This window comes from Salmo salar, chromosome ssa03, assembly GCF_905237065.1.
Source record: "Salmo salar chromosome ssa03, Ssal_v3.1, whole genome shotgun sequence".
Taxonomy (NCBI): Eukaryota; Metazoa; Chordata; class Actinopteri; order Salmoniformes; family Salmonidae; genus Salmo; species Salmo salar.
In genome coordinates, this window is record NC_059444.1 from 38,758,043 (window position 1) to 38,785,090 (window position 27,048).

Here is a 27,048-nt window from a genome sequence, read left to right on the forward strand (position 1 = left end):
TCTGTTTCTTAATAGACTTTATTGTAGCTGCACATTGCATGATTGTGAGTTAAAGTGCCTACTGTACCTTCCCAAAGACAATTCCCCCACTACGGCTTCATACACATTAAGATTGGTCACATGGTTTAGGTCACTGTGCAGTTTACTTAGCTGGTCCCCTTAGCTGGTCCCTATTTCTATAATCACATCATTCTTAAATTACTGCAATACACATCCATTTAAAATGGAAGAAATAAAGAAGGATATTACTGTGCAAAGACACTAACTGAAACTCTTAGATTTTCCAATGAGTTCCCAAAACACTGAAGGTACAGGAAATATGTAACTTAAGTAAGTATATTACATTTTTGTAATTATATTTCTGACAGGAACAATCCTCTTTTTCTCCTTCTTTGAAGAGTACATTCCCCTCTCGATTGCCTTGTGCTTCTTGCTAGATGAAGGACTGACAAGTTAACACCAGAGTTGACACTATAGCCAGTAAGGTTGTTTCTCAAATGACACCATCAGTACCATATATATGGCTCTTGGCATATGAATAGATGTATAATCTCCTTATAATCTTATAATAATTAAGTAGCATACAGTCAATCTGATCACTGCAAAACATTCAGTCAGAGAGACACAATCACAGATACACACTATACAGATTGCATTGAGGATCAGGGTAATTAAGCAACATATTTAGAATATCTTACATGTGATTTAGTGTATTTCTGCAATCTCAAGGGCTGTGGATTGCTGTACGTTCCCGATTCACTTTCTTTGGCTCACACATTCACTATAATATATTAATATATCATGGACTAATAACATTATTAATCAAAACATACAGATTACATAGAGGCTATAGAATATACATAAAATATACATTTACAAATGGAGGAAAATACTTGACTTTTGAAACACTGGTAATGTCATAAATAACTCATATTTTAACTTTATATATATTTATAGTTATCATATTAGTATTTAAACATCTTCAAAAATGGCATACTGTTTGCTTGTTCCGCACAGGCCAGGAGCCAGTGTTTTACACTCTGCAAGTATAATTTGCCTTTAGACATAGATTCAGGATCAGCTTACCCTCCCCAATACCTAAAATTAATAATATTAACCATTAGGGAGAAAAACATAATACTGACCCTTGATCAGTAACTAGGGGCATTTTCAGCCAATAGTCAACACTAAGGTCATAGTTCAAAGGTCAATACAACATTATGTTACAGCATGGGGTACATACACTGTTACAAACACACACCTCCACGAAACACACACTGGAGGTCAAGGTTTAACGCTAGGAGAAAGGGTTGGTGCATCTGTCTCTAGAATTATATATATGCTGAGCGCAAGTGATGCATCGTGTATATCGTAATATTCATATATCATAGTATATTGTATACTATATGTGCTCTCAGGCATTTCTTTGTTTTCACACACACACACGCATACACACACACACCGATGTAGAGGGTTTCCCTGTGTTACCTTACCTTACATAATTTAATCTACTGAATCTACTGTGCAACACAGACAAATGACTGCTTTACGGACTTGAACACACACACAACACAGTACTCTACTGCAAACACACACATAAAAACATTAGTCAAACTTTAGTATTGGAATGTGTACCCAACATGCCATAAAAGCTGTGGTTTACACATCCTACCTACAGAGAGAATTGTTTAGGACAAATCAAGAACAGCTCCAAAATTCTCTCAGAGCCCGATTAGTGTGGTCACATGGTCACAGGTATAACATTGAAAACTGCCGTTCCCGCTATCTACAGGTCACGCCCCAGCCTCTCGATCTCGTCAATAAGGAAGTCGATGTCTGACTGGAGGGCTGCAGGGTTGGAGATGACCATGCGGAAGAAGTTGACCTTCTGGCCCTGAGGCTGGTAGCCCACCATGGTCGTACCAGACTCCATCATCATTGCTTTGATATTGGGCGCCACCTGTAGGATGGGAGGGGAATAGAACATCTTTAGAATACTGGAATAACGTTTCTGGAACATTTGAAAAGATAGAAGACCGTATAACAATTACCTTGTGAAGTTTCTCTCGATACTCTTTGCTGTTGTGTTCCATGCCTCTCAGGCTGGGTGGAATGTACCAGAAACACACATTGGTGTGCTGGGGCTACAGAGAGAAGACACACATTTAGAATATTTGGATTTGTTTTATTATTATTCTTTTTTCAGCACCCCTACTTCCCGCGGCTATGGAAGGAAGGGGGGGGGGGGGTGACTGAGGGAGGAAAGGAAAAAGTAGGACAGTTGCTTACCACTCCCTCGAACACCATCTCGTATCCCTCCCTGTTTCTGATCTTGTCGTAGAGGTACTGAGACAGGTCCAGACACTTGTCTATGTGCTGCTCAAATCCTACGGTGCCCTGCGGAAAAAAAATATAATATTACAATGATTAATAGGAGCTGAAAATACAGAGGTGCTGGCTGGGGACAGCAGGGCATTCCTATAAGTGTTGAAACCCCATTGGGGTCTATATGTAATTAGAAGCCTGGATATGACAAAATACTAGATTCATGTAACATTGACTCACCTTGGCCTTCCACATGAGCCAGAACTTAAAGATGTCAACGTGGCGCCCACACTGGATGGCTTTGTCACCTGTGTCATAGCTGACATCATACTGTTTATCAGGCTGGAACAGGTACCCTGCGCACATCGAGTTACAGCCCGCCAGAATACCCTACAGAGAGAAAGAACAGGGTAATATAGAGAGCGAGTGTCACGTCCTGACCATAGAAAGATGTTATTTTCTATGGTAGAGTAGGTCAAGGCGTGACAGGGTTTTCCCCCCTATGTTTTCTATTTCTATGTTCAGGTTCTAGTTTTGTATTTCTATGTTGGGGTTTTGTTTGAGATGATCTCCAATTAGAGGCAGCTGGTCCTCGTTGTCTCTAATTGGAGATCATACTTAAGTAGGGGTTTTTTTTCCACCTGGGTTTTGTGGGAGATTGTTTCTGAGTTAGTGTATGTTTCTACTCTGCGTCACGGTTTGTTGTTTTGTTATTCAGTTTGTTTATATGTATTGCATAGTTTCACAGTGTAAATAAAATGTGGAACGACACACACGCTGCACTTTGGTCCGCTCCTTCCTACGACAGCCGTGACAGCGAGAGTGTCTGTGTGTATGCGCACGTGCGTGCGTGTGTTTGTCCTCACCTTCTCTCTGACCAGGATGGCGGAGCACTGTAGAGGCACTCCCATCATCTTGTGAGGATTCCATGTGACAGAGTTAGCCCTAAAAGAGGAACAGCAGCCGTTACTGTGTTTGTTGTGTGAATTAAGGAGTGTGTGTATGTGTGTTTGTGTGTGTGTTTGTCAGTACCTCTCAACACCGCTGAACTTATGGCGATGCTTCCTGGACATCAGGAGACCACCTCCCCATGCACCCTGGAGAAAGGACACATGCACCATTAGAACAATAGGAAAAAACTATACACACACACACACACACACACACACACACTGTACTCACGTCTACGTGCAACCACATGTTGTATTTCTCGCAGATGTCAGCGATCTCATTGATGGGGTCAAATGCTCCGTAAACAGTGGAACCAGCTGTAGCGTTCACAAACAGTGGATGATAACCCTGGAGGAACACAATATCACAGGAGTCGCAAAGTGACATAACCCTTCATGTAAGAAACAGAGAGAGTGAGAGGGTCGGACGTACGGACAGAGAGAGACAAAAAGAGGTAGAGAGACAGAGGAAACGACAGAGGGACAGACAGAGAGAGAGAGACAGACGGAGAGAGAGAGATACAGAGACAGAGGGAAGGAGAGAGAGAATCACCTTCTGCTTGACATCGAGGATCTTAGCTTCTAGATCAGCAGGAATAACTCTCCCCCTGAGAAAGAACAGGAACAGAGAATCAGCTGATCTATCTTAATGTATATCTACGGTGGGTCAGGTGCGACCTTTGTGTGTAGCTGTAGTGTACCTCTCATCTGTGCTCAGCAGAACCACGTTCTCTGAACCAAAGCCCAGAGCTGCCCCTGCCTTCTTGATAGAGTAGTGGCTCTGTGGGATTACAGGAAAATACAGGAACTTAAACAATTTAAAACCAACATTATTGAGGATTTCTTCAGAGTGTGTTTTTGCTTGTGAGTGTGCGTGTGTGTGTGCGCGTGTGACGTACATGTTCTGATGTGAAAAGCACCAGGCGGGGAGCGGCAGACATGCCCTTGGTCTTGACCTCAGGGAAGTACTTGTAGCGAGCGATCATCACACTGTACATGTTAGAGATGGCACCCCCTGTGGACAGAGAGAGAATGACTGGTCAGTACAGGACCCTGGACAGCAGCTAGTCCAATACAGGCAGACATGACCACCTGATTTTCGCACTATCCAATGATACATTTCCACATAACATGACAATAAAGCTATCCAGTCCTGTTGTACATGATCACTTCTATATTGAAAAGATATCAAACAGTATTGGACATGTAGTAACACACATAACGTACTCACATACTGTATGCCTGCCTGCGCACACACACACACACACACACACACACACACACACACACACACACACACACACACACACACACACACACACACACACACACTCCATATTCTACATACCTGGTGAGAATATGCCGTCCCCCTCTCCTGAGGGCCAGCCAATAATCTCTCTCATCTTCTTCAGCGTCAGCTGCTCCATCAGGACAAACACTGGAGCGATCTCATAGGTGAACCTGCCGGTCAATATATTAATACATGAATCAATCAATTCATACAACTATCAATTCACTCAAAACAATATTTATTGCAACATTTCACTTAAAATATTTCGGTCACATAGACCTTTGACCCTTTTCCTACATTCCAGCTAAGACTTTACTTCAGGTGAACAAAAGTTCAACATATTCAAGGATGTTATTTTTGCACGGCTAAACTGAGCTGAGAACCCAGAGCTACTGCTAGAACTGCAAGACAACCCAATGGACTCAACGTTCCATTAAATGAGCCTCTCACACACACACACACACACACACACACACACACACACACACACACACACACACACACACACACACACACACACACACACACACACACACACACACACACACACACACACACACACACACATACACATAAGCAAATTTTGCTGACAGAGTTGAACTAATTAAAAACCGCCTGATATGAGACAGGGAGCAGACATTCATATTCAAATCCCTTTAAAGTATCAGTCAGCGTTTAATTAAAGCACACAAAGCTCTGATGGATATCTGTCAATTCTGTCAATCACAACAGAGGCTTTTGATGCGACTGGCTGAAGGGTGTGTGTGTGTGTGTGTGTGTGTGTGTGTGTGTGTGTGTGTGTGTGTGTGTGTGTGTGTGTGTGTGTGTGTGTGTGTGTGTGTGTGTGTGTGTGTGTGTGTGTGTGTGTGTGTGTGTGTGGGAGGGAGGGAGGGAGGGAGGGAGGGAGGGAGGACTTGTGTTGAGGAGAGATAAGAAGGCTTTAGCCCCAAATCTATTTCCTGCTTCAGAGTGGAGGAACCAATGGAATGGAGAGAAAAGGGAAGACAAGACGCAGATGTAGAGACAGAGGGAGAGAGGAGACAGATGACAACAGAGAGGCTTTGTTTCAATCTCTATTGAATATTGAGATCAGGGTTTGGCTCATTTCAGAATTGAATTGAGAATGCCTCATAAATTCCAATTCAAGTCTTGAATTTGAATTACATTTGAATTGAAGTAGTAAACAGGATACAGAATCACAATTCAAATTTGAATCAATGGAAAAATAATTGAATTCAGTGAAACTCAATGAAATTAAAATGCCTCTTCTATTCCGCATTAGGTGTAGTCTATATAAATATACATCTTGTACATAAAACATAAAACAGGTCGTTATATACATGCATATAAAATATTGTTGTAAAAATGTAAATTAATCTTGAAATTAATGGTCAAGGAAAACAAAACTTGTATGTGAATCAGTGGAGGCTGGTGAGGAGAGGACGGCTCATAATAATGGCTGGAATGGAGCGAATGGAATGGCAACAATACTTGGAAACCATGTATTTGATGTATTTGATACCATTCCACCAATTCCGCTCCAGCGATAATCACAAGTCTGCCCTCCCCAATTAAGGTGCCACCAACCTGCTGTGATGCAAATATTCTAATTACTTATTTTTAATTAATCACTTACATTTTTCAATATGGGGAAAATACAACATTTCCCAGAAGGCATTAGTTTAACCCTCAAGTTAACCGCGAGGCCTTCAAAAAGAAGCAAAACAAATGAAATGGTCGGTGGAAAAATAATGGTCTATTCTAAGCACTAAGGTAAAAAGGTACATGAGCATTGTTTCCAGAGGAAAATTATATTTTCTTTGTTATCTGGAAGTGTGACCTTTCAGATTCAATGAAACTCTCATGTTCTATGACTGAGTGGAATTTATTTGAAATGCACTGAATTAAATTCTACTTCCTGTTAATCAAATTAAAATTCTACATCCTGTGGGGAGTGGCCAATTCTAATTTCAATGAGTTGAATGGGAGTCAATTCAAACATTCTAAATTGGGCCCCACCCTGGCTGAGATGTTGTGATTTGATCATTTCAGAAAGAGAGGGCAAAATCTCTGGTTGACTGAAATGATCTATGACATTTGTAAGCAACTCTGGGTTGGGATGTGTGAATTTTGTGGCCCTAAGGCTATGTACCTCTGATGCCTGACCTCCCCACATCCTTCCCCTTCCTTCCCCGCCTCTCTCGCCCCTCCAGCTATGGCGCATTTCCAATTATAATTTACCCCAGAGTTTTACGCAAAAGGCTCAGACTTTTCTGTTTCACTCTGCCATAGCTCTGGCGGACTAAATTGGAGCCAAGGCAAGGCTCTGGGTATATTTCAGCTAGCATTTACATAACAATGGCTAACTGTAAACTTTGACACCTTCTCACAAAAGCAAAAGTCTTGAATGATGCAAAGGCTGTTGATTCTGCTCGTCACAAGTCTTTAGTGTCACACTCCTGATGGAAACACGATAACATTAGCAGCACACTAGTTTTGGGGGTAAATCTCATTGGGAAAGCAGCACTACTGTCTAACAAGGCCAGTTACACAACACACACACAACCCCCCTTCTACCCTTCACAGCCCTCCCCTCTTCATCTGGGGACAGGGGAGCCGCACTGACAGTCACACAAATATACACAGAGGAGGGGAGGAAGAGAGAGGGGAAGGGGAATAAGACATGACCGAGAGTGTAATGAAAGACATTTGTGGCAAAGAGGATAGTAGGGGGAAGAGAGCATTTTTTTAACCTTTATTTAACTAGGCAAGCCAGTTAGAACAAATTCTTATTTAAAATGATGGCCTAGGAACAGTAGGTTAACTGCCTTGTTCAAGGGCAGAACGACAGATTTTTACCCTGTCAGCTCAGGGATTTAATCGAGCAACCTTTCAGTTACTGGCCCAATGCTCGAACCACTAGGCTACCTGCCGCCCCAAGAAGAAGGAGGAAGGAGGGAGTGAAAAGTAAAGGGAGAGGAAATGAGAATGAGAGCGAGAGAATAGAGAGGGAGAGAGAGAGAGAGAGAGAACGAGAGAGATAAATCTCGGCAGCAGCCTTATAATTAATGTGCATTTATTCTGGCTGTAGCAGCCATCCTAGGGAGAGTTTGATTAGAACATTAGGTGCCAGTCAATACGCCAGCACAGATTATGACTGATGAGCCCTAATTACACACCACAAAGAGAGACAGACAGACACACAGACAGACAGACAGACAGACAGACAGACAGACAGACAGACAGACAGACAGACAGACAGACAGACAGACAGACAGACAGACAGACAGACAGGCACACACACACACACACACACACACACACACACACACACACACACACACACACACACACGGTCGGATTAAGAAATCATGATTGGCAACTCTGACTGACAAACTGAGATCAATCTGGTCTTCAGTTCAAACAATGAATAGCCCAGGCCAATGAAGCGACACACAGATTGTACAATATTAGCAGGCAATATATATATATATATACACAGTACCAGTCAAAAGTTTGGACAAAGCGTATCATTCAAGGGTTTTTCTTTATTTTCACTATTTTCTGCATTGTATAATAATAGTGAAGACAATAAAACTATGAAATAACACATATGGAATCATATAGTAACCAAAAAAGTGTTAAACCTTGAATTCTAAATAAATCACAACAGTGTCACCAGCAAGCACCCCACACCATCACACCTCCTCCTCCATGCTTCACGGTGGGAACCACATATGCGGAGATCATCCATTCACCTACTCTGCGTCTCACAAAGACACGATGGTTGGAACCAAAAATCTCCAATTTGGACTCATTAGACCAAAGGACAGATTTCCACCGGTCTAATGTCCATTGCTCGTGTTTCTTGGCCAAGCAAGTCTCTTCTTCTTATTGGTGTCCTTTAGTAGTGGTTTCTTTTCAGCAATTCGACCATGAAGGCCTGATTCACGCAGTCTCCTCTGAACAGTTGATGTCGAGATGTGTCAGTTACTTGAACTCTATGAAGCATTTATTTGGGCTGCAATCTGAGGGGCAGTTAATTTAAATTAAATTTTCCTCTGCAGCAGAGGTAACTCTGGGTCTTCCTTTCCTGTGGCAGTCCTCATGAGAGCCAGTTTCATTACAGCGCTTGATGGTTTTTGTGACTGCACTTGAAGAAACTTTCAAAGTTCTTGAAATTTGACTGACCTTCATGTCTTAAAGTAATGATGGACTGTCGTTTCTCTTTGCTTATTTGAGCTGTTCTTCTGTATACCACCCCTACCTTGTCACAACACAATTGATTGGCTCAAATGAAGGAAAGACGTTCCCCAAATTAACTTTTAACAAGGCACAACTGTTAATTTAAATGAATTCCAGGTGACTACCTCATGAAGCTGGTTGAGAGAATGCCAAGAGTGTACAAAGCTGTCATCAAGGTAAATGGTGGCTACTTTGAAGAATCTCAAATATCAAATATATTTTGATTTGTTTAACTTTTTTGTTTTTGGTTACTAAAATATTCAATATGTGTTATTTCATAGTTGTGATATCTTCACTATTATTCTACAATGTAGAATATAGTAAAAATAAAGTAAAACCCTCAAATGAGTAGGTGTGTCCAAACTTTTGACTGGTACTGTGTGTACTGTGTGTGTGTGTGTGTGTGTGTGTGTGTGTGTGTGTGTGTGTGTGTGTGTGTGTGTGTGTGTGTGTGTGTGTGTGTGTGTGTGTGTGTGTGTGTGTGTGTGTGTGTGTGTGTATACATATATATATATATATTAAAGGGCTCAATGACTCAGAAAACACAGACTAAATGTTGTAACCATGTTACAAAATGTCACTGTTAGAACATCCTATTTGCCTTACTTACCAGCAGAGCATAATCTTATATAAGGAAGACAGAATATTTTGACAAATCTGCCGATTTTGGCTGAGAACAAAGGATAATAATTTTTCCTCGTCTCGGGCAATAATATCTATAATGGCGATCATTATCACAATCACAGCCAATCATTGGTCTTTTCAGGATGAAAATTACCCTTCAGTCACCTGCCTGTCCTATGGGACAGCCCCTAAATGCCCTCATATTATCCTCAACTCAGATCCCCTAAGTGACTCTGAGCACCATTGTGTCAGTTGTGTGCATGTGTGTGTGAGTGTGTGTGTTTGTGTGTGCAAGTGCAAAGGAAAATCAGTCTTTATCTACAGGGACAATAGAGCCAGAATGAGTCCTCCACAGGGAGCCGGGGCAGTCAGTCGCTGAGTGTGACAGGGTTTTCAGTGCCGCCGGGCGGCCATTGTGTGTGGGGCCCAGCTGGGATATCTGCTAAGACCAGCTCACAATGAGCCTGCAGTCAATGGGGCGTTAACACTATCTCCTGAATCTGGGCCAGGCTGAACTGGTGTGTGTGTGTGTGTGTGTGTGTGTGTGTGTGTGTGTGTGTGTGTGTGTGTGTGTGTGTGTGTGTGTGTGTGTGTGTGTGTGTGTGTGTGTGTGTGTGTGTGTGTGTGTGTGTGTGTAGTGTGTAGTGTGTAGTGTGCAGTGTGTATCACTATTTAGTGTCCCTGCTCTCTGAGTCTCTCTCTCTCGGCATGGTTCCAAGTTTCCAACCGAGAGATGAGATGGAGTTTTCCAAGCAGGGTGATTGCCTAAGCTAATGTTTAAGAAAGAAGTGAAGCGTCTCTTCTTTTCAATCTTGTTCTGTTACTATCAAACTCTGATCTTGAATTCTTCTTGTTTTATTACCATTAATGAACATGTCTGGTCTCTCAAAATCCTGTGTTCTAATTAAGCAATAATGCCCGAGGTGGTGTGATATATGGCCAATATACCACAGCTAAGGACTGTTCTCAGTCACGACTGCCCCTGAACAAGGCAGTTAACCCACTGTTCCTAGCCTGTCATTGAAAATAAGAATTTGTTCTTAACTGACTTGCCTAGTAAAATAAAGGTAAAATAAAGGTAAAATAAAAAATAAAAAAATATATATATATATATATTTTTATTTTTTTTATTTATTTTACCTTTATTTTATATATATATATATACTATATATATATATTTATATATATATATATATATATATACTATGGCTGTCAGCCAATCAGCATTCAGGGCTCAAACCACCCAGTTTATAATTAAGCAATAAGAGGTGGAGGAGGAGGAGGAGGTGTGGTATATGGCCAATATACCACGGCTAAGGGCCGTTCTTATGCATGATGCAAGGCACAGTGCCTGGACACAGCCCTTAGCCGTGGTATATCTGCCATTTATCACAAACCCCCGAGCTGCCTTATTGCTATTATAAACTGGTTACCAACTTAATTAGAGCAGTAAAAATAAACGTTTCGTCATACCTGTGGTATACAGTCTGATATACCACGGCTGTCAGCCAATCAGCATTCAGGGCTCGAACTACCCAGTTTATAGTCATGTATTGTCTGTGATCTCTCTTGTATGTGCATGTCTCTCTTGCAGCTCTGGCATTGCCCTGCATGCTCTCTCTTGTAATGCTGTAGTCATTTGTCTTTGTTATATATTTGGTCTTGCACGGTCCTGTATTACTATTAAGTTATTAACCCGTTTCTCCTCTCTACATATGTGTTGTCGTTGCATTCTCTCTTGTAGCCCAGTCCTGTATTGTGTGTCCTGTATCCTGTGTTGTTTAGCTCTGCAGGGCTTCATGCCCTCTGTCAGAGTGGGCCACCAACTAAAACTGAGTTCTGATCGATGTTCAATAACCAGCCTGTGGGGCGTGTGTGTGTTATCTGAGATGTACAGTATTCAGGCCTACTGTTCGATACACGGTTGGTACAGTGCCACCATCAGTCAGGTCAAAACCAAAATTGTATACAACGGTCTTATAGGAACTTCATTTTAAACACCTTTGATCTAACCAATCAGAGGCCTTGGCCTTCGTTTTACCCCTGAGGTTAAAGATTTCCGATTCCGATTCTGTAACTGAGCAGGTCTGAGGGGAACCACACTTCCTGAGAAATAATGATTTTATTATATTTTTTTCTGCATGGCGGAAATCCTTTAAATGTCAATCACAACCCACGGGGGCTTTCCTGCAAACGTTGGCTAGCCATGCACACACACACACACACACACACACACACACACACACATACACATACACACACACACACACACACACACACACACACACACACACACACACACACACACACACACACACACACACACACACACACACACAAAACAGCAGTGTATGTCTCACATGTTTGTGTTGGCTGTAGAGGTGAGCCACTCCCCAGCCAGCCCAATGATGTCCAGCCCAGTAGAGAGTTGGTTGAAGAACCGCGGATGACCTGGGAAGCAAAGAGAGGGAGATGAGAGATTATATCTCAATGGGACTTCCTGGATTAAATAAAGGTTCATAAAGAAACAAAAGAACGTAGTGGAATATTTGCCTGGAAGGTTTCTATAACCTTATAAAAAGGTTTACCCTGGGGGCTGAAACAGTGTGTGTGTTCTTTTCTGCTATTAAAACAAACCACTTTAAGTTAAAACAAAAAAACAAAACAAAAAACACATTCACTCTTCTCTGTATTCCTATTGTGACCCGAGCCACAGTGAAACATTTGCCTTGGAGGTGCAGAGAAACTATACTGGGGACACAAAGCACGTATCCACTGATAACAAGGTTACATAACAACCACTTTGTCTGAGTTCACATAAAGATGCTCACAAAGCTTGAAGTTTAAGTTTGAAAGATATTAAACAAACAACAATCATCATCACTAGGCTACCACTGTTGTATTTACAGTTGAAGTCGGTTGGAGTCATTAAAACTAGTTTTTCAACCTACCACAATTCTTTGTTAAAAAACTATAGTTTTGGCAAGTTGGTTAGAATATCTACTTTGTGCATGACACAAGTAATTTTTCCAACAATTGTTTACGGACAGATTATTTCACTTATTATTCACTGTATCACAATTCCAGTTGGTCAGAAGTTTACATACACTAAGTTGACTGTGCCTTTAAACAGCTTGGAACATTCCAGAAAATTATGTCATGGCTTTAGAAGCTTCTGATAGGATAATTGACATAATTTGAGTCAATTGGAGGTATACCTGTGAATGTATTTCAATGGCCTAACTTCAAACTCAGTGCCTCTTTGCTTGACATCATTGGGAAATGAAAAGAAATCAGCCAAGACCTCAGAAAAAAAATATAGACCTCTACAAGTCTGGTTTATCCTTGGGAGCAATTTCCAAACACCTGAAGGTACCACGTTCATCTGTACAAACATTAGTATGCAAATATAAACACCATGGGACCACACAGCCGTCATAATGCTCAGGAAGGAGATGCGTTCTGTCTTCTAGAGATGAACGTACTTTGGTGCGGAAAGTGCAAATCAATCCCAGAACAACAGCAAAGGACCATGTGAAGATGCTGGAGGAAACAGGTACAAAAGTATCTATATCCACAGTAAAACGAGTCCTATATCAACATAACCTGAAAGGCCGCTCAGCAATGAAGAAGCCACTGCTCCAAAACCGCCATAAAAAAGCCAGACTGCGGTTTGCAACTGCACATGGGGACAAAGATTGTACTTTTTGGAGAAATGTCCTCTGGTCTGATGAAATGAAAATAGAACTGTTTGGTCATAATGACCATCATTATCTTTGGAGGGAAAAGGGGGAGGCTTGCAAGCCAAAGAACACCATCCCAACCGTGAAGCATGGGGGTGGCAGCATCATGTTGTGGGTGTGCTTTGCTGCAGGAGGGACTGGTGCACTTCACAAAATAGATGGCATCATGAGAGAAGAAAATTATGTGGATATATTGAAGCAACATCTCAAGACATCAGTCAGGAAGTTAAAGCTTGGTCGCAAATGGGTCTTCCAAATGGACAATGACCCCAACCATACTTTCAAAGTTGTGGAAAAATGGCTTAAGAACAACAAAGTCAAGGTATTGGAGTGGCCATCACAAAGCCCTGACCTCAGTCCTATAGAAAATTTGTGGGCAGAACTGAAAAAGAATGTGCGAGCAAGGAGGCCTACAGACCTGACTCAGTTATACCAGCTCTGTCAGGAGGAATGGGCCAAAATTCACCCAACTTATTGTGGGAAGCTTGTGGAAGGCTGCCCGAAATGTTTGACCCAAGTTAAACAACTTAAAGGCAATGCTACCAAATACTAATTGAGTGTATGTAAACTTCTGACCCACTGGGAATGTGATGGAAGAAATAAATTAAATAAATCATTCTCTCTACTATTATTCTGACATTTCACATTCTTAAAATAAAGTGGTGATCCTAACTGACCTAAGACAGGGAATTTTTACTAGGACTAAATGTCAGGAGTTGTGAAAAACTGAGTTTAAATGTATTTGGCTAAGGTATAAGTAAACTTCCGACTTCAACTGTATGTCATGTAGCCCCCTAGACGGACTGACTGAATGACTGGCTGAAGAGCGCAATATCGGAGATATGAAAGGCGAAGCGGATTTGCTCCCACTCTGTTGGCTGAGTGCAGCACCGTGGACAGAGAGTCATTGGAATGAAGGCATGGGAATCAACTGCGGTAGGCTAATTAACACAGACAATTTTTTCTTAGCTATCATCACTTTGTGTGTGTAAATGATAAATTAATTAAGCTAAAGGTCTTTAAGAAGGAAAACCCAAGGGACAGCTTGACTTTTGTTGTTCCTAATGGCTTGTAAAAGCACATGCAGGCTTGCATCCCTGCCGGCGGTACTTGGTTTAATAAGAAGAGAGAAGGAGAAGAGGTTGTCAACAGAATTACCAGGGGAATTGTAACCCGTCATTGTGATTGGTTGTAGCCTATCGAGGGAAATGCGTAAATGGTTTTGTGTAGTATTCCATTTTGCTCATCTGGTGTGAACACGAGCAGATGACTGTGACAACGATAAAACATATTGTAGCCCAATGCACTAATTAATGTGAAAAACATGACATGCAATATGTACAATATAACAGTGCATTAAACACTTCCAGATAGCCTATACAATATAAAAATATTATAGGCTATAGTCCTAGTATATAGGTTGGTTGAGTTTCATATAACCTAAGCTTATAGCAATCTTGTTTGTTTTGGATTGGAATGTAGCCTAAAGAGCAGAATGAACCGTGTTTGTTTCTAATCTCATTTCCAATTAACAAAGGAGAAAAACAACAGCCTATCTTAATTCGCTTTATAAGTTAAGGCCTTTTCCAATGAAAAGCTTTTAGTCTGCCTGGCCTGGTGAGAGATAACTGCTTTTATAAGAAATACAAAGAATAAAAAAGTTATACACACAAAAACTGTCCTAAAAGCATGAAAAGCAAACATCTGGTTTAAAATTTGTAACATATTTCATGTAATTATGTTGTGGCCAGTTTAGTGGTCTATGTTGTACAGTACGTACCTGTTCGCACGCCGTACTTGAGCGTGTCCCTGCAGTCCACAAGGATCTGCTCAAGGGACTCTGGCTGGTCAGAGAGCTCGAGGTTGAAGCCCTCCATGCCCTCGAGCAGCTGATGCGGATGGTGGAAGTCCAGAACCTTGGTGGAACGGTCAAACGTCTTCCTGACGTAGTTGGTGAGGATGTCCACAAGTTCCAATAAGAACTGCATAGTCGCCTCTTCTCCATTTTTGGCGGGAAGTAAGTCTAGAAGAATTAGAGGAAAAGCATTTACAAAACAAAAACAAATGTATGTAGAGGCTGGATTCCCTCATAGATAAGGGGGCCTGTAACGGCTATAACAAACCAGCAACATTGTAGGCCTAGACCAGCGTTCACTACATGTCTAGAAAATTAAAGATAAAAAAGAGTAGGCCTATATTGAAAGTCTGGCAAGAATAAACTTCTCTTACCTCTCGCAAACATGTTGGAGAAATCGGTCTCAGTGCGGCGGAAGCGCGCATCCCGGTCGCTGTTGACACAGGAGAACAGGTTCTTCTGGCGTTCTGAGAGCGAGCCTGCGAGCCGGCCTTCCTCCCCTAGACTGTTATTCTTCTGCAGGAACCCTAGGGTGTTGCATGGAGGCGCATGAGTGGGGGAACACGCTTGGTTACCACTGCCCAACATCGCTAGATAAATAACTTGATAATAACTTTTATTGAAAGACCTGAGTTTTATCTATCCTTGTTATCAGCTACAAATGCAACACAGGGCTTTGTGGTGTCCTCTCTCAGACAACGCTTATATACCAGGGTGGTAATCCCCATATAGCAGGAGGGTTATGGATCAATGTATGGATGAGGGTTGCCTGTGTGTCTGTGTGTCTGTGTATGTGAGTGTGTGTGTATGCTTGCATGGGTGCCCTGCCCAACCCTGCACAGTGACATCAACCCATAACCCAGCCATGCTGGGTTGGACAGTAGTTACACCTAATAGAAACAGGTTATTTTGGACAGTAGATACACCTAATGGAAACAGGTTTTGTTGGACAATTGGTACACCTAATGGAAGCAGGTTGTTTTGGATAGTTGGTACACCTAATGGAAACAGGTTTTTATGGACAGTATTTACACCTAATGGAAACAGGTTATATTTGACAATTGTCAAACCTAATGGAAACAAGTTATTTTGGACAGTAGCAATACCTAATGGAAGCAGGTTGTTTTGGACAGTAGTTACACCTAATGGAAGCAGGCTATTTTGGACAGTAGGTACACCTAATGCAACAGGTTATTTTGGACAGTAGTCACACCTGTCACATGGGTCGTATTGAGTGGACCAAAACACAGCGATTAGGTGCTCATCTTCTTATTTTTATTAAAGAAAACACTTAATCAAAATAAACAAATGACAAAAACAGTCCAGTAAGGTGCACAGACTATACTAGAAACAACCACCCACAAAAACCAGTGAAAACAAACACAACTAAATATGGCCTCCAATTAGAGACACCAACAACCAGCTGCCTCTAATTGGAGGTCATTGACAAAACTCACATAGAAATAGAAAAGCTAGATTTAAACATAGAAATAAGAAAACTAGAACCTAAACCCACAATACCCAAACACACAAAACAGCCACGCCCTGACCAACTATAATGACAAATAACCCCTTTTACTGGTCAGGACGTGACAACACCTAATGGAAGCAGGTTGTTTTGGACAGTAGTTACACCTAATGGAAGCAGGCTATTTTTGAGAATTGTCAAACCTAATGGAAACAAGTTATTTTGGACAGTAGCAATACCTAATGGAAGCAGGTTGTTTTGGACAGTAGGTACACCTAATGGAAACAGGTTATTTTGAACAGTAGATACACTTGATGGAAACATGTTATTTTGGATAGTAGGTACACCTAATGGAAACTGGTTCTTATGGACAGTATTTACTCCTAATGGAAACAGGTTATTTTTGACTATTGTCAAACCTAATTGAAACAGGTTATTTTTGACTATTGTCAAACCTAATTGAAACAGGTTATGTTTTACTATTGTCAAACCTCATGGAAACAGGTTATTTTGGACTATTGTCAAACCTAATGGAAACAGGTTATTTTGGACTATTGTCAAACCTAATGGAAAAATGTTATTTTTGACGGTAGTTACACTTAATGGGAACATGTTACTTTGGCTAGCAGTTACACCTAATGGAAACAGTTTTTTTGGACAATTGTTACACCTAATGGAAACAGGTTATTTTGGACAATTGTTACGCCTAATGGGAGCAGGTTATTTTGGACAGTAGTCACACCTAATGGAAGCAGGTTGTTTTGGACAGTAGTTACACCTAATGGAAGCAGGCTTTTGGACAGTAGGTACACCTAATGGCAACATGTTATTTTGGACAATTGTTACACCTAATGGAAGCAGGTTATTTTGGACAGTAGTTACACCTAATGGAAACACGTTATTTTGGACAGTAGTTACACCTAATGGAAGCTGATTATTTTGGCCAGTAGACACACCTAATGGAAGCAGGCTATTTTGGACTGTAGTTGCACCTAATGGAAACAGGTTATTTTGGACAGTAGTTGCACCTAATGGAAACAGGTTATTTAGGACAGTAGAAACACCTAATGAAAACATGTTATTTTGGACAGTAGTTACACCTGATGGAAACAGGTTATTTTGGACAGTGTAGTTACACGTAATTGAAACAGGTGATTTTGGACAGTAGTTACACCTAATGGAACCATGTTATTTTGGACAGTAGGTACACCTAATGGCAACATGTTATTTTGGACAGTATTTACACCTAATGGAAACAGGTTCTTATGGACAGAAATTTACACCTAATGGAAACAGGGTATTTTGGACAATTGTCAAACCTAATGGAAACAGGTTATTTTGGACAGTAGTCACAGCTAATGGAAGCAGGTTGTTTTGGACTGTAGTTACACCTAATGGAAGCAGGTTGTTTTGGACAGTAGTTACACCTAATGGAAACAGGTTATTTTGGACAGTATTTACACCTAATGGAAGCTGATTATTTTGGCCAGTAGATACACCTAATGGAAGCAGGCTATTTTGGACAGTAGTTGCACCTAATGGAAACATGTTTTTTGGACAATTGTTACACCTAATGGAAACAAGTTATTTAGGACAGTAGATACACCTAATGAAAACATGTTATTTTGGACAGTAGGTACACCTAATGGTACCAGGTTATTTTGGACAGTATTTACAACTAACAGAAACAGGTTATTTTGCACAATTGTCAAACCTGATGGAAACAGGTTATTTTGGACAGTGGAGTTACACATAATTGAAACAGGTGCTTTTGGACAGTAGTTACACCTAATGGAACTATGTTATTTTGGACAGTAGGTACACCTAATGGCAACATGTTATTTTGGACAGTAGGTACACCTAATGGAAACAGGTTCTTATGGACACTATTTACACCTAATGGAAACAGGTTATGTTGGACTATTGTCAAACCTAATGGAAACAGGTTATTTTGGACTATTGTCAAACCTAATGGAAAAAGGTTATTTTTGACGGTAGTTACACTTAATGGAAACATGTTACTTTGGCTAGCAGTTACACCTAATGGAAACAGTTTTTTTGGACAATTGTTACACCTAATGGAAACAGGTTATTTTGGACAATTATCAAACCTAATGGAAACAGGTTATTTTGGACAGTAGTCACACCTCATGGAAACATGTTACTTTGGACGGTAGGTACACCTAATGGTACCTGGTTATTTTGGACAATTGTCAAACCTAATGGAAACAGGTTATTTTGGACAGTAGTCACACCTCATGGAAGCAGGTCCTTTTGGACAGTAAGTACACCTATTGGAAATCTGTTATTTCAGACTATAGTTACACCTAATGGAAACACGTTCTTTTGGACGGTAGTTACACCTAATGGAAACAGGGTATTTGTATATGAAATTATGAATACATATCTACTGAATTTAATTGGTTTATTGAAACACTATTGAGAAAAAAATATTATTAATTATTATGTCAGATTGCCAAAATGTGTTCAGGTGATCAGGTGTCAGTTGAATTTGAACAAGTACCTCCCAAATGAATCAATTTTGTCAGCTCTAGCTCTTTTTTAGTTGCATTTGTCAGAACTACTAAATGAAATAAAAAACACCAATACATTACAAAGTTTCATTTCCAATTAACAATGGTACAGTGAAGAGGTCAGTAGGGAGCTTTGTGCTCCCATCTGCTTCTTACTCAGCCATGAAGTTCTTTGCCAGTTCCTGAGCCTGCAGCCTGTCAATTGAACTAACCTACAGACCAGTTTAACTACAATGACTTCATCAGTTACGGTTACATAAACTTTTAACTTTTAACATGTGGTTGTTTCTCTACCTTAGTTGAACGCACTGACTGAAGTCGCTCTCGATTAAAAGCGTCTGCCAAATTACCAAAATGTAAATTTACAAATGTACAGTTGGAAAGCATGCTGACGATTAATCTAAAGAGCTCTGCCCCCTAAAAAGACAAACTCTTAGACCAAACAAAATTTGCTCAGTTAATTTCTACATGAATGAATCTGGTGCAGATCAAGTTCCACCGAGTTAATAAATCAGTCAATTCTACAAGAAACAATTACATTCCGCCATAAAACATTAATTGTTCGTGTAATGTTAACAAAATATGATAGAGCAAATCTTAAAGGCAGCCAAAAAAATGTGTGTAGAGGAGACATTGTGGAAGGGAAAGGGGATACCTCGTTATTTGAACAACTGAATTGATTCTACCAAAATGTGTCTCCGCATTTAAATCAACCCATTCGAATCAGACTGGGGTTAATGATGGATGCGAGACATGTATTAACGGGCTCTGGATAGGCTAGTCTATTTTTTACTAAAGTCCGTGTGTATTAATAGCCCATTGATTTTAGAGAAAAAAACTATAGCAGACCACCATCAGAAAAGGTCATTATGGAAGGATTTAAACATTTCTTTTCACGTCATACAGTTTCAATTAAATTATTCTATCAAAATCGGATGTTAAAATGTTTTGCAATATCGAACAGACAAGGCTCTCTCAATCTCGAACAGACAAGGCTCTCTCAAACAGAACCCATTTTCTGTTTCAGAGCTTCAGAGATCCTTTCATTTAAATGTACTCCCCTAATCTTGGATGGCAGATTGGCACTGATTATTTTACAAGACCAGCAGCCTCGACAACTGGTTCTCGTTAATCTTCCCTCTCATCCACAGGACGCGTCTCTTCACTGAAAGGAGCTGACGACTATAATGGCCTGTAAATCCAACATCTAACAACTCGGCACAATTTTATGATGACTGTTGTCACAGAGGGATTTTTCTGTTTTCTCCTCCCCACAAAAAAAAATATTTCAACCCCGAGCACAAAACAATTCCTTATCAGCCCAAAGGGGATATTATAGAAACGAGGGTAAATTATTGGGGCTGGTGCATAATGAACAGAAATGTGAAAATTACACTTAAGGCCTAAGCAATGTCCTCTTTAAAATGAATCAGTCAGTTTATTGAATAAACATGTTTCCTCGTACATTGCGGTAAATTATTTCGTTATTAAGGTTATTTGCAGGGTTATAAGGGAGGTTAAATTGTGTTAATTTTATCCGGCAGGGGGCGTCCTCATTACGGGGCAGGTTACCTAATTATGTGGGCCCTCCGTACGAATTATAGTTCTGCATCGTAACTCTCGAGCTAAAACCCATTTATTCTTAGGCTAATGACATCCTCTTCTTTGTTTTTGGATTGAACCAATGGTAGGACAATGCATACTTTTGCAATTAAATGTTAACTTGACATTATCAAAACCATGCCACCAAAACATATTGGACTGAAATCAATGAAAGTAGGAAGGATTTCTTAAAGCAAATATATTTTTCTCAATGTGTGATGACGTCAAAGTAATTCTAGACGTAATAGAAAAACGATTAAATATACAGGGTCCCGGAAAAAAAGATCCTCTAAGATTCCTGTAGGAAAAATACTGGATTCAATCGTTTCACCTTGTTTTAGTTGGATTGGCTAACATAACAGAGGCTTTATGGAACCTCCCAGACTTACCAAACCCACGCCCTCCCACGTCAACTCATCGACGTCATCACATCTCATTTTATAAGGTATATAAGAAAAATACGTTTTGCATGAAGGGATCCAAATCCATACCACCTCCAAACGGAAAGGCGAGGAAATTAATGTTTTAAAAAATAATAAGGCGTTCATAATAAAATAAAATACAAAACTGGAATTAAAACATGTATTATTTAGTCTATAGCTTTAGTTTATGCACACACCATGTTAGCAGCTAATTCTGCATTAAAAACCTATTGGACAGCTCTATCTCGACAAATATTCAATGTTTAGGCATTTTCGACATTTCTGAGGCGGATTGTTACTTGCTGTAGTGTAGGCCTGTATCCTATCCATTGCCAACTGCAGAGATAAGGATAGGAAGGGACATGGGGTGCCTCGCGGGGTCGGGGCGGGAACCCCGGCGCGCCGTGCTTGGCCTAAAGCTAATTGCCAACTGACCTTTAGGAGATGAGAATGTGGAGTGACAGTCAGCGACGGCCTTGCCCTAACATTAGCATATTATAGCATCATTATGCTGGGTATGGAGATGGACCTATGAGGCTTCATATGCCTACAAAGTCAAATGACAACGTTTCTCGTAGGCTATTGCAGTGAATCAAATTAGATTGCCGTTGTTGATGGTTCATGGGTCTAAAACTTACCACATATCTTCATCCCCAGTTTCCGCGTGCATCCTTGCATCCACGCGTCATAGTCTAAAACAGAATGTTTGGGGAGAACGTTTGACAATTCGATTCTGGTATAATGAATATGTGTGATTTGGGTGACAGTGGGTTCGTCTTTATAAAGCGCATGGTGGCAGTGTATGGCACAACGGAGTGAAGAAGCATGAAGCAGACTCACATGCAGAAGAAGCAGCAGCCTCTACAGCTCACGCCACCCCTTCTGAAACCCCATTGGGAGGAAACAAAGCAGCGCTGACCTTAGATCAGTGCGATTATTAGCCTATTCCATGAACATTCGAATTGTTCCGAATCCACACAGTCCAAACAAAACGGGCCATTAGAGGCCCACACTGGCACGCACCCGGCAAAGGGGACGTTTTAAAATAAACACCCGTGAAATTAGCTCGCGAAGGAGAGCAGAAATTAATTGGGTGTAACACAGTATTTTGACTGGCGTGAGATGGTGATGTCTGGCTGGCCGTTTGGACACACACACACGCACACGCACACGCACACGCACACACCAGGCAGTATAGGGAGAACTACTGCAGCATAGGGAAAACGACCTTTAAGCTACCGTATTTTGGTATTGCATGAACATACAGATGGAAAATGGCATCAAAGCCACACAAAAAACACAAGCACACAGAGTCAAGCAATGGGACGGTAACAAGGCACATCTATATGCATATGAGCCTTATGGTGGTGTTGTTTGTCTAGGATTTAAGACCCGGATAGAACGTCTCGAGGTGTCACTCAGAGCGCAAGGTAAGCGCTGCCCGAGACACACTCGCACACAGGAACCACAGGCCGCCTCAGGTATGTATGCAAGACAGAGCGTGGCAGCGAGACAATTGCAACAATCAACAGTAGCAGCAGAGAAACAGGCAGAGTATAAACAACATCACAGGCTTTTTGAAACGGTTATGCATTCTGTAAAACCTGTCAAACACATAGCCTATAAAATGAAGTCAATTTTCCATATTACGCCAATGGCTTTACTGGCAGAAATTTTAGGCTGATTAACAAGGCCTAGGCTTCCATTTTCTAAAACAAATATGACTTGGCCTAGGTCTAAAGAGAAGAGGGTTTAGGGATTGTTCCTAACTAAAATGTAACTGTCAGTGGGTAGACTAAAAGGCTAATTTCAGTAATACCTACTAAATGCCCTCTTCTTTCAGTGTTCGATGGTAAAATTATCGAAGCGGGTCTCTATTACATTGACATCCCTCCTCCGCGTACACTTCGCCAATGTCATAGAAAACTAAAGCATGCCATCATCACGAGCAACGGAGTGCCTGCAATTACCAGCCATTTCCCTGCGTAATTGCGCTGGTAAGAGCTCTCAGTGATGCAGGACTACACTCTCATGCAGCGATGCAGGACCACACATTGGAAAGATTTTGAGGATAAATGATTGAAATTATTTTAAAAAATGTATCACGAATTTGAATGCTAATATTCAGAATATATATTTTGCCAATAAATAATAGCATAGGCCTACATTTAATGTTTAGGTTATTAGGCCTATTTTAAAATCGAGAATATTTTAAACATTATTTGATAGGCCAAATTAAAAAAAGGCATAACCTAAGGAAATTCGATAGGCTTATTCCAAATAATTGTGTTTTCTATTCCAAAAATAATTCCTTCCGGATGCCCTGCGCTGAAGACATAACGACGCTCTATGAGGCAATTACAGGAGGTCCGTTTCTCAGTGCGCGCCGCTGATCCGTTAGACAGCGGCAGGCAGTTGTGATAGCTCTGTTTTTAACCGGAATGATTAACGACGTCGCCCACACGGTAAATAGCCAGAGTGAGACACGTTTTTATCAGGCAGAGAAGGAGTGAGGTAGGGAGAGGGAGAGAGAGAGGAATGAGAAGAAAGATAGACCTACTTGTGGATGAAGGTCGTACATTTGCGGAGTTGGGGTCCTGGTCCCCGCCGGCGGCTGTCGGTTCAGACGTGGCCATCAGTCCTCCTTTATTCCCGTGCGCTCCGGGACTCTTATCAGATTATCAACGAAAACAACCAACCGGTTGCTGAAAACAAACGGCCCAGTGTTAAGATAGATGGCTAATATTAAACAAATAAATAACCGCATTCATGTTTGAAAGTTTGTCTATTTACATAGCCTAAAATAGGCAACATTAGCTGAATTTAATCAATGAAATTGAGCTTTAATTATCCGTGCAGTGACCATAAACGAAGAGGATGATGCATCATTTGCTGTATTATCTGCCTCTTTGACGGGAATCATTTATTCTAGAACATGGCTAGCATTTGCCGATCGAAGGGAGATAAATCAGTGGTGATCGTTTTGAGAAGATTTGTCTCGCGCCACACACGTAGGCCTACCCGGGCGCGTGGGTCCCTCTGTCAAATGCAGAAATGCATTCGGACGATAACATCGCGGGCATTCAATACTGGACCCAAATAAAGTCTGCAAACCTGACAGAAATTTAAGGCTACGCTATTCTAAGCTTAGCCTATAAACACCAACGGGAAAAAAACTGTCCCTAGTGAAGTTTTTATGGGTCGTTAAAGCGAAATCATCCCCATCTCAGAGGCGTCAGTCTTGGGCGCTCGAGCTAAGCGATGAGCACCAGACCGTTCAGTCTACTTAATTAGATCAAAGAGCACGAAAACAAAGGATTTTCGTGCCTTCAATATAAAGCAAATAAATAGGCCTAGGTCTAATCCACAAACAAATCATCCTGAACAGACCTATTCATAATGAGGAATATGCTAAACGAAAAACCCGATCACAATGATGTGCAATGGAATTATTTGACACAATTTGGCAATCAATTATTGGTTTCGTAAGAAAAATATATAATTGATTGGGCAGCCTACTGAAATCCGTTGGAAAATGGATTGACATAGCATATCGATCTTTAATTATGATGATCTTTGAATAACCACGGCGAAGCCAGCATCAGTCAATGTCATTGTTAAGAAGGAATAGTTAGGCTAATGATGGAATCGTGCTACTCGTATAGGCTATAAATAACAATAGCCTACCATTGCTCATAACATGTTAATTGTTTCTTAATTACAAACTTTTGAACGAGAGAGATATGGAAATCGGAACATTCAAGCGACAGGTCTTTTGCAAAAAATTCTAAACCAATCTCATCCTTTTTTTCGACTCCAATAAGAATGAGCATCGCAACAATGTAGCAGTTGTTGAGCGCTGTGCAGCATTCAAAAACAAAATCTCACTGTTATATTATGGAAAAATAAATCAATATTACAATATAGGCTCTTCTGAAACGTGAGAGCGCTCGCGCTATGAGATTGTAGGCTACCTTACCGTCTGCGGGTGCACAGGTTGTCGTGTCCAGAAACTATCACTAAAGAACCGAATTACAGTTCTCTATCCACCCAACGTTCTGAGACGCAAGACAGTCCAAAGCCAACGACACCGGAATACCAATGGAGTACGAAAAATTCCATCCAGCAGCGTGCGAGTGACCTTTTTCCCTCAAGAATGTTTCATTTTTTTAATTATTATTTCTGAGCGCCTGAATCGCCTATTTATCCACTTTTACGCACGCACACGTGAGTCATAGCATTACCTCCCTCTGGCACGAAATTAAGCTTCTTCACGACTACTGACGTGTCCCCTTTTCTGTGAGTGGGATACTTTATTTCAGCAGGTTTGATTGTCATGAGAAATGCATAGCTCCATTACGATCCCCAATCACGAAGTGTCACTCTTATGAAGTTTGATAGCAATCAAGTCCTCAATAGCCTACTTACTGACCTAGGTGATGTTCAACACGACCAAAAATAACAACGGAGGTTTTATTTGCGTCACTGGCACCTGTCAATCAAAGGAAAAATGTGACAAAATGGTGTTGGCCAACACTAGTAGCCTACCAGATATGGACTTTGGATGGACTCCATTTTGCTCAGAAGGCTAGGCATATCGATGAAATGTTATCACAGAGAAATGGACAAGTGCTAGCCTATTCATTTTCTTTTGTGCTGTTGTCCAGATTTCGTTTTGTGGATTGCGACGCTAGACTGATATGATGACTCTAGACACGAGGGGGCGCCTCGACTGCGTTCACAGATCTCTGTGGTCAGGCAGCGTTGATGGAATTTATTTCCAAAATGGTGAAAACCACGTAATCTCTTGCCTATGCTGTGCTGAACAGCATATTGTTTGGAACATGTCCATATAGATATCCTATACCTCCTAGCCTACATAGGCTGAAAAGTAAAACAAGAAAAAGATTAAGGTATACACACCTGAGGAAGTTTAGGGAATTGACCTATCATCCCATTATCCCAAGCAGCAGGGCTCCAATGGGAAGTGTTCTGTCCACAGTCCACTCCACTGCCTAATGCCCCTGCTTTCACTCTCTCTTTCCTCTTTCACCGCACCCCTTCTTTTTGGATTTTCTCTTCCTTTCCACTTGTTCTCCCTTCACCCTGTCAGAACAGACCTTTATAAACAGTGCATTCGGAAAGTATTGAGACCCCTTCCCCTTTTCCTCATTTTGTTACGTTACAGCCTTGTTCTAAAATGGATTGAATTGCACTACCGTTCAAAGGCTATTTTCTTTGTCCATTAAAATAAGATCAAATTGATTAGAAATACAGTGTAGACATTGTTAATGTTATATATTTTAAATACAAATATTTTTTATTTCACCTTTATTTAACCAGTTAGGCCAGTTGAGAACAAGTTCTCATTTACAACTGGCCAAGATAAAGCAAAGCAGTGCGACACAAACAACAACACAGAGTTACCCATAGGATAAACAAACGTACAGCCAATAATACAATAGAAAAAGTCTATATACAGTGTGTGCAAATGAGGTAGGATAAGGGAGGTAAGGCAATAAATAGGACATAGTGACGCAATAAAGCAATATATGTGACTATACAATATAAATGACTATTGTAGCTGGAAATGGCAGATTTTTTATGGAATATCTACATAGGCGTACAGAGGCCCATTATCAGCAACCATCACTCCTGTGTTCCAATGGCACGTTGGGTTAGCCAATCCAAGTTTATCATTTTAAAAGGCTAATTGATCATTAGAAAACCCTTTTGCAATTATGTTAGCACAGCTGAAAACTGTTGTCCTGATTAAAGAAGCAATAAAACTGGCCTTCTTTAGACTAGTTGAGTATCTGGAGCATCAGCATTTGTGGGTTCGATTACAGGCTCAAAATGTCCAGAAACAAATAACTTTCTTCTGAAACTCGTCAGTCTATTCTTGTTCTGAGAAATGAAGGCTATTCCATGTGAGAAATTGCCAAGAAACTGAAGATCTCATACAACGCTGTGTACTACTCCAGAGCAA

The 27,048-nt window shown here is 40.8% G+C and overlaps 1 protein-coding gene across 8 annotated transcripts; it reads right to left on the reverse strand.

The window, feature by feature from the left end:
• Window positions 1-26,186, reverse strand: LOC106600054 (glutamate decarboxylase 1). Of its 8 annotated transcripts, none has more exons than XM_014191393.2 (17): window positions 25,983-26,186; window positions 23,620-23,764; window positions 21,698-21,751; window positions 15,408-15,560; window positions 14,959-15,201; window positions 11,796-11,886; window positions 4,624-4,736; window positions 4,175-4,290; window positions 3,977-4,056; window positions 3,829-3,883; window positions 3,508-3,624; window positions 3,358-3,422; window positions 3,192-3,270; window positions 2,566-2,715; window positions 2,290-2,397; window positions 2,052-2,144; window positions 1-1,960 (listed from the first exon to the last, which is right to left on the reverse strand). In XM_014191393.2, exons 2-17 carry the CDS (start codon window positions 23,693-23,695, stop codon window positions 1,787-1,789), a joined length of 1,767 nt encoding a protein of 588 aa, XP_014046868.1. In that variant the 5' UTR covers window positions 23,696-23,764; window positions 25,983-26,186; the 3' UTR covers window positions 1-1,786. The 8 variants fall into 8 exon arrangements, with proteins under 8 accessions (XP_014046868.1, XP_014046871.1, XP_014046870.1 ...); XM_014191396.2 differs by lacking the exon at window positions 25,983-26,186 and adding an exon at window positions 25,608-25,721; XM_014191395.2 differs by lacking the exon at window positions 25,983-26,186 and adding an exon at window positions 25,492-25,720.
• Window positions 26,187-27,048: the final 862 nt, after the last annotated feature.

What these genes read in the sequence shown, in the direction of transcription:
- LOC106600054 (XM_014191393.2), bottom strand. Translation starts at nt 23,695, where the DNA reads ATGGCCACGTCTGAACCGACAGCCGCCGGCGGGGACCAGGACCCCAAC. An exon ending in GGACGGCATATTCTCACCAG is followed by an intron (nt 4,291 to 4,623) that starts GTATGTAGAATA and finishes CTCTGTCCACAG; the next exon opens with GGGGTGCCATCTCTAACATG. An exon ending in ATCGAGAGAAACTTCACAAG is followed by an intron (nt 1,961 to 2,051) that starts GTAATTGTTATA and finishes CCCATCCTACAG; the next exon opens with GTGGCGCCCAATATCAAAGC.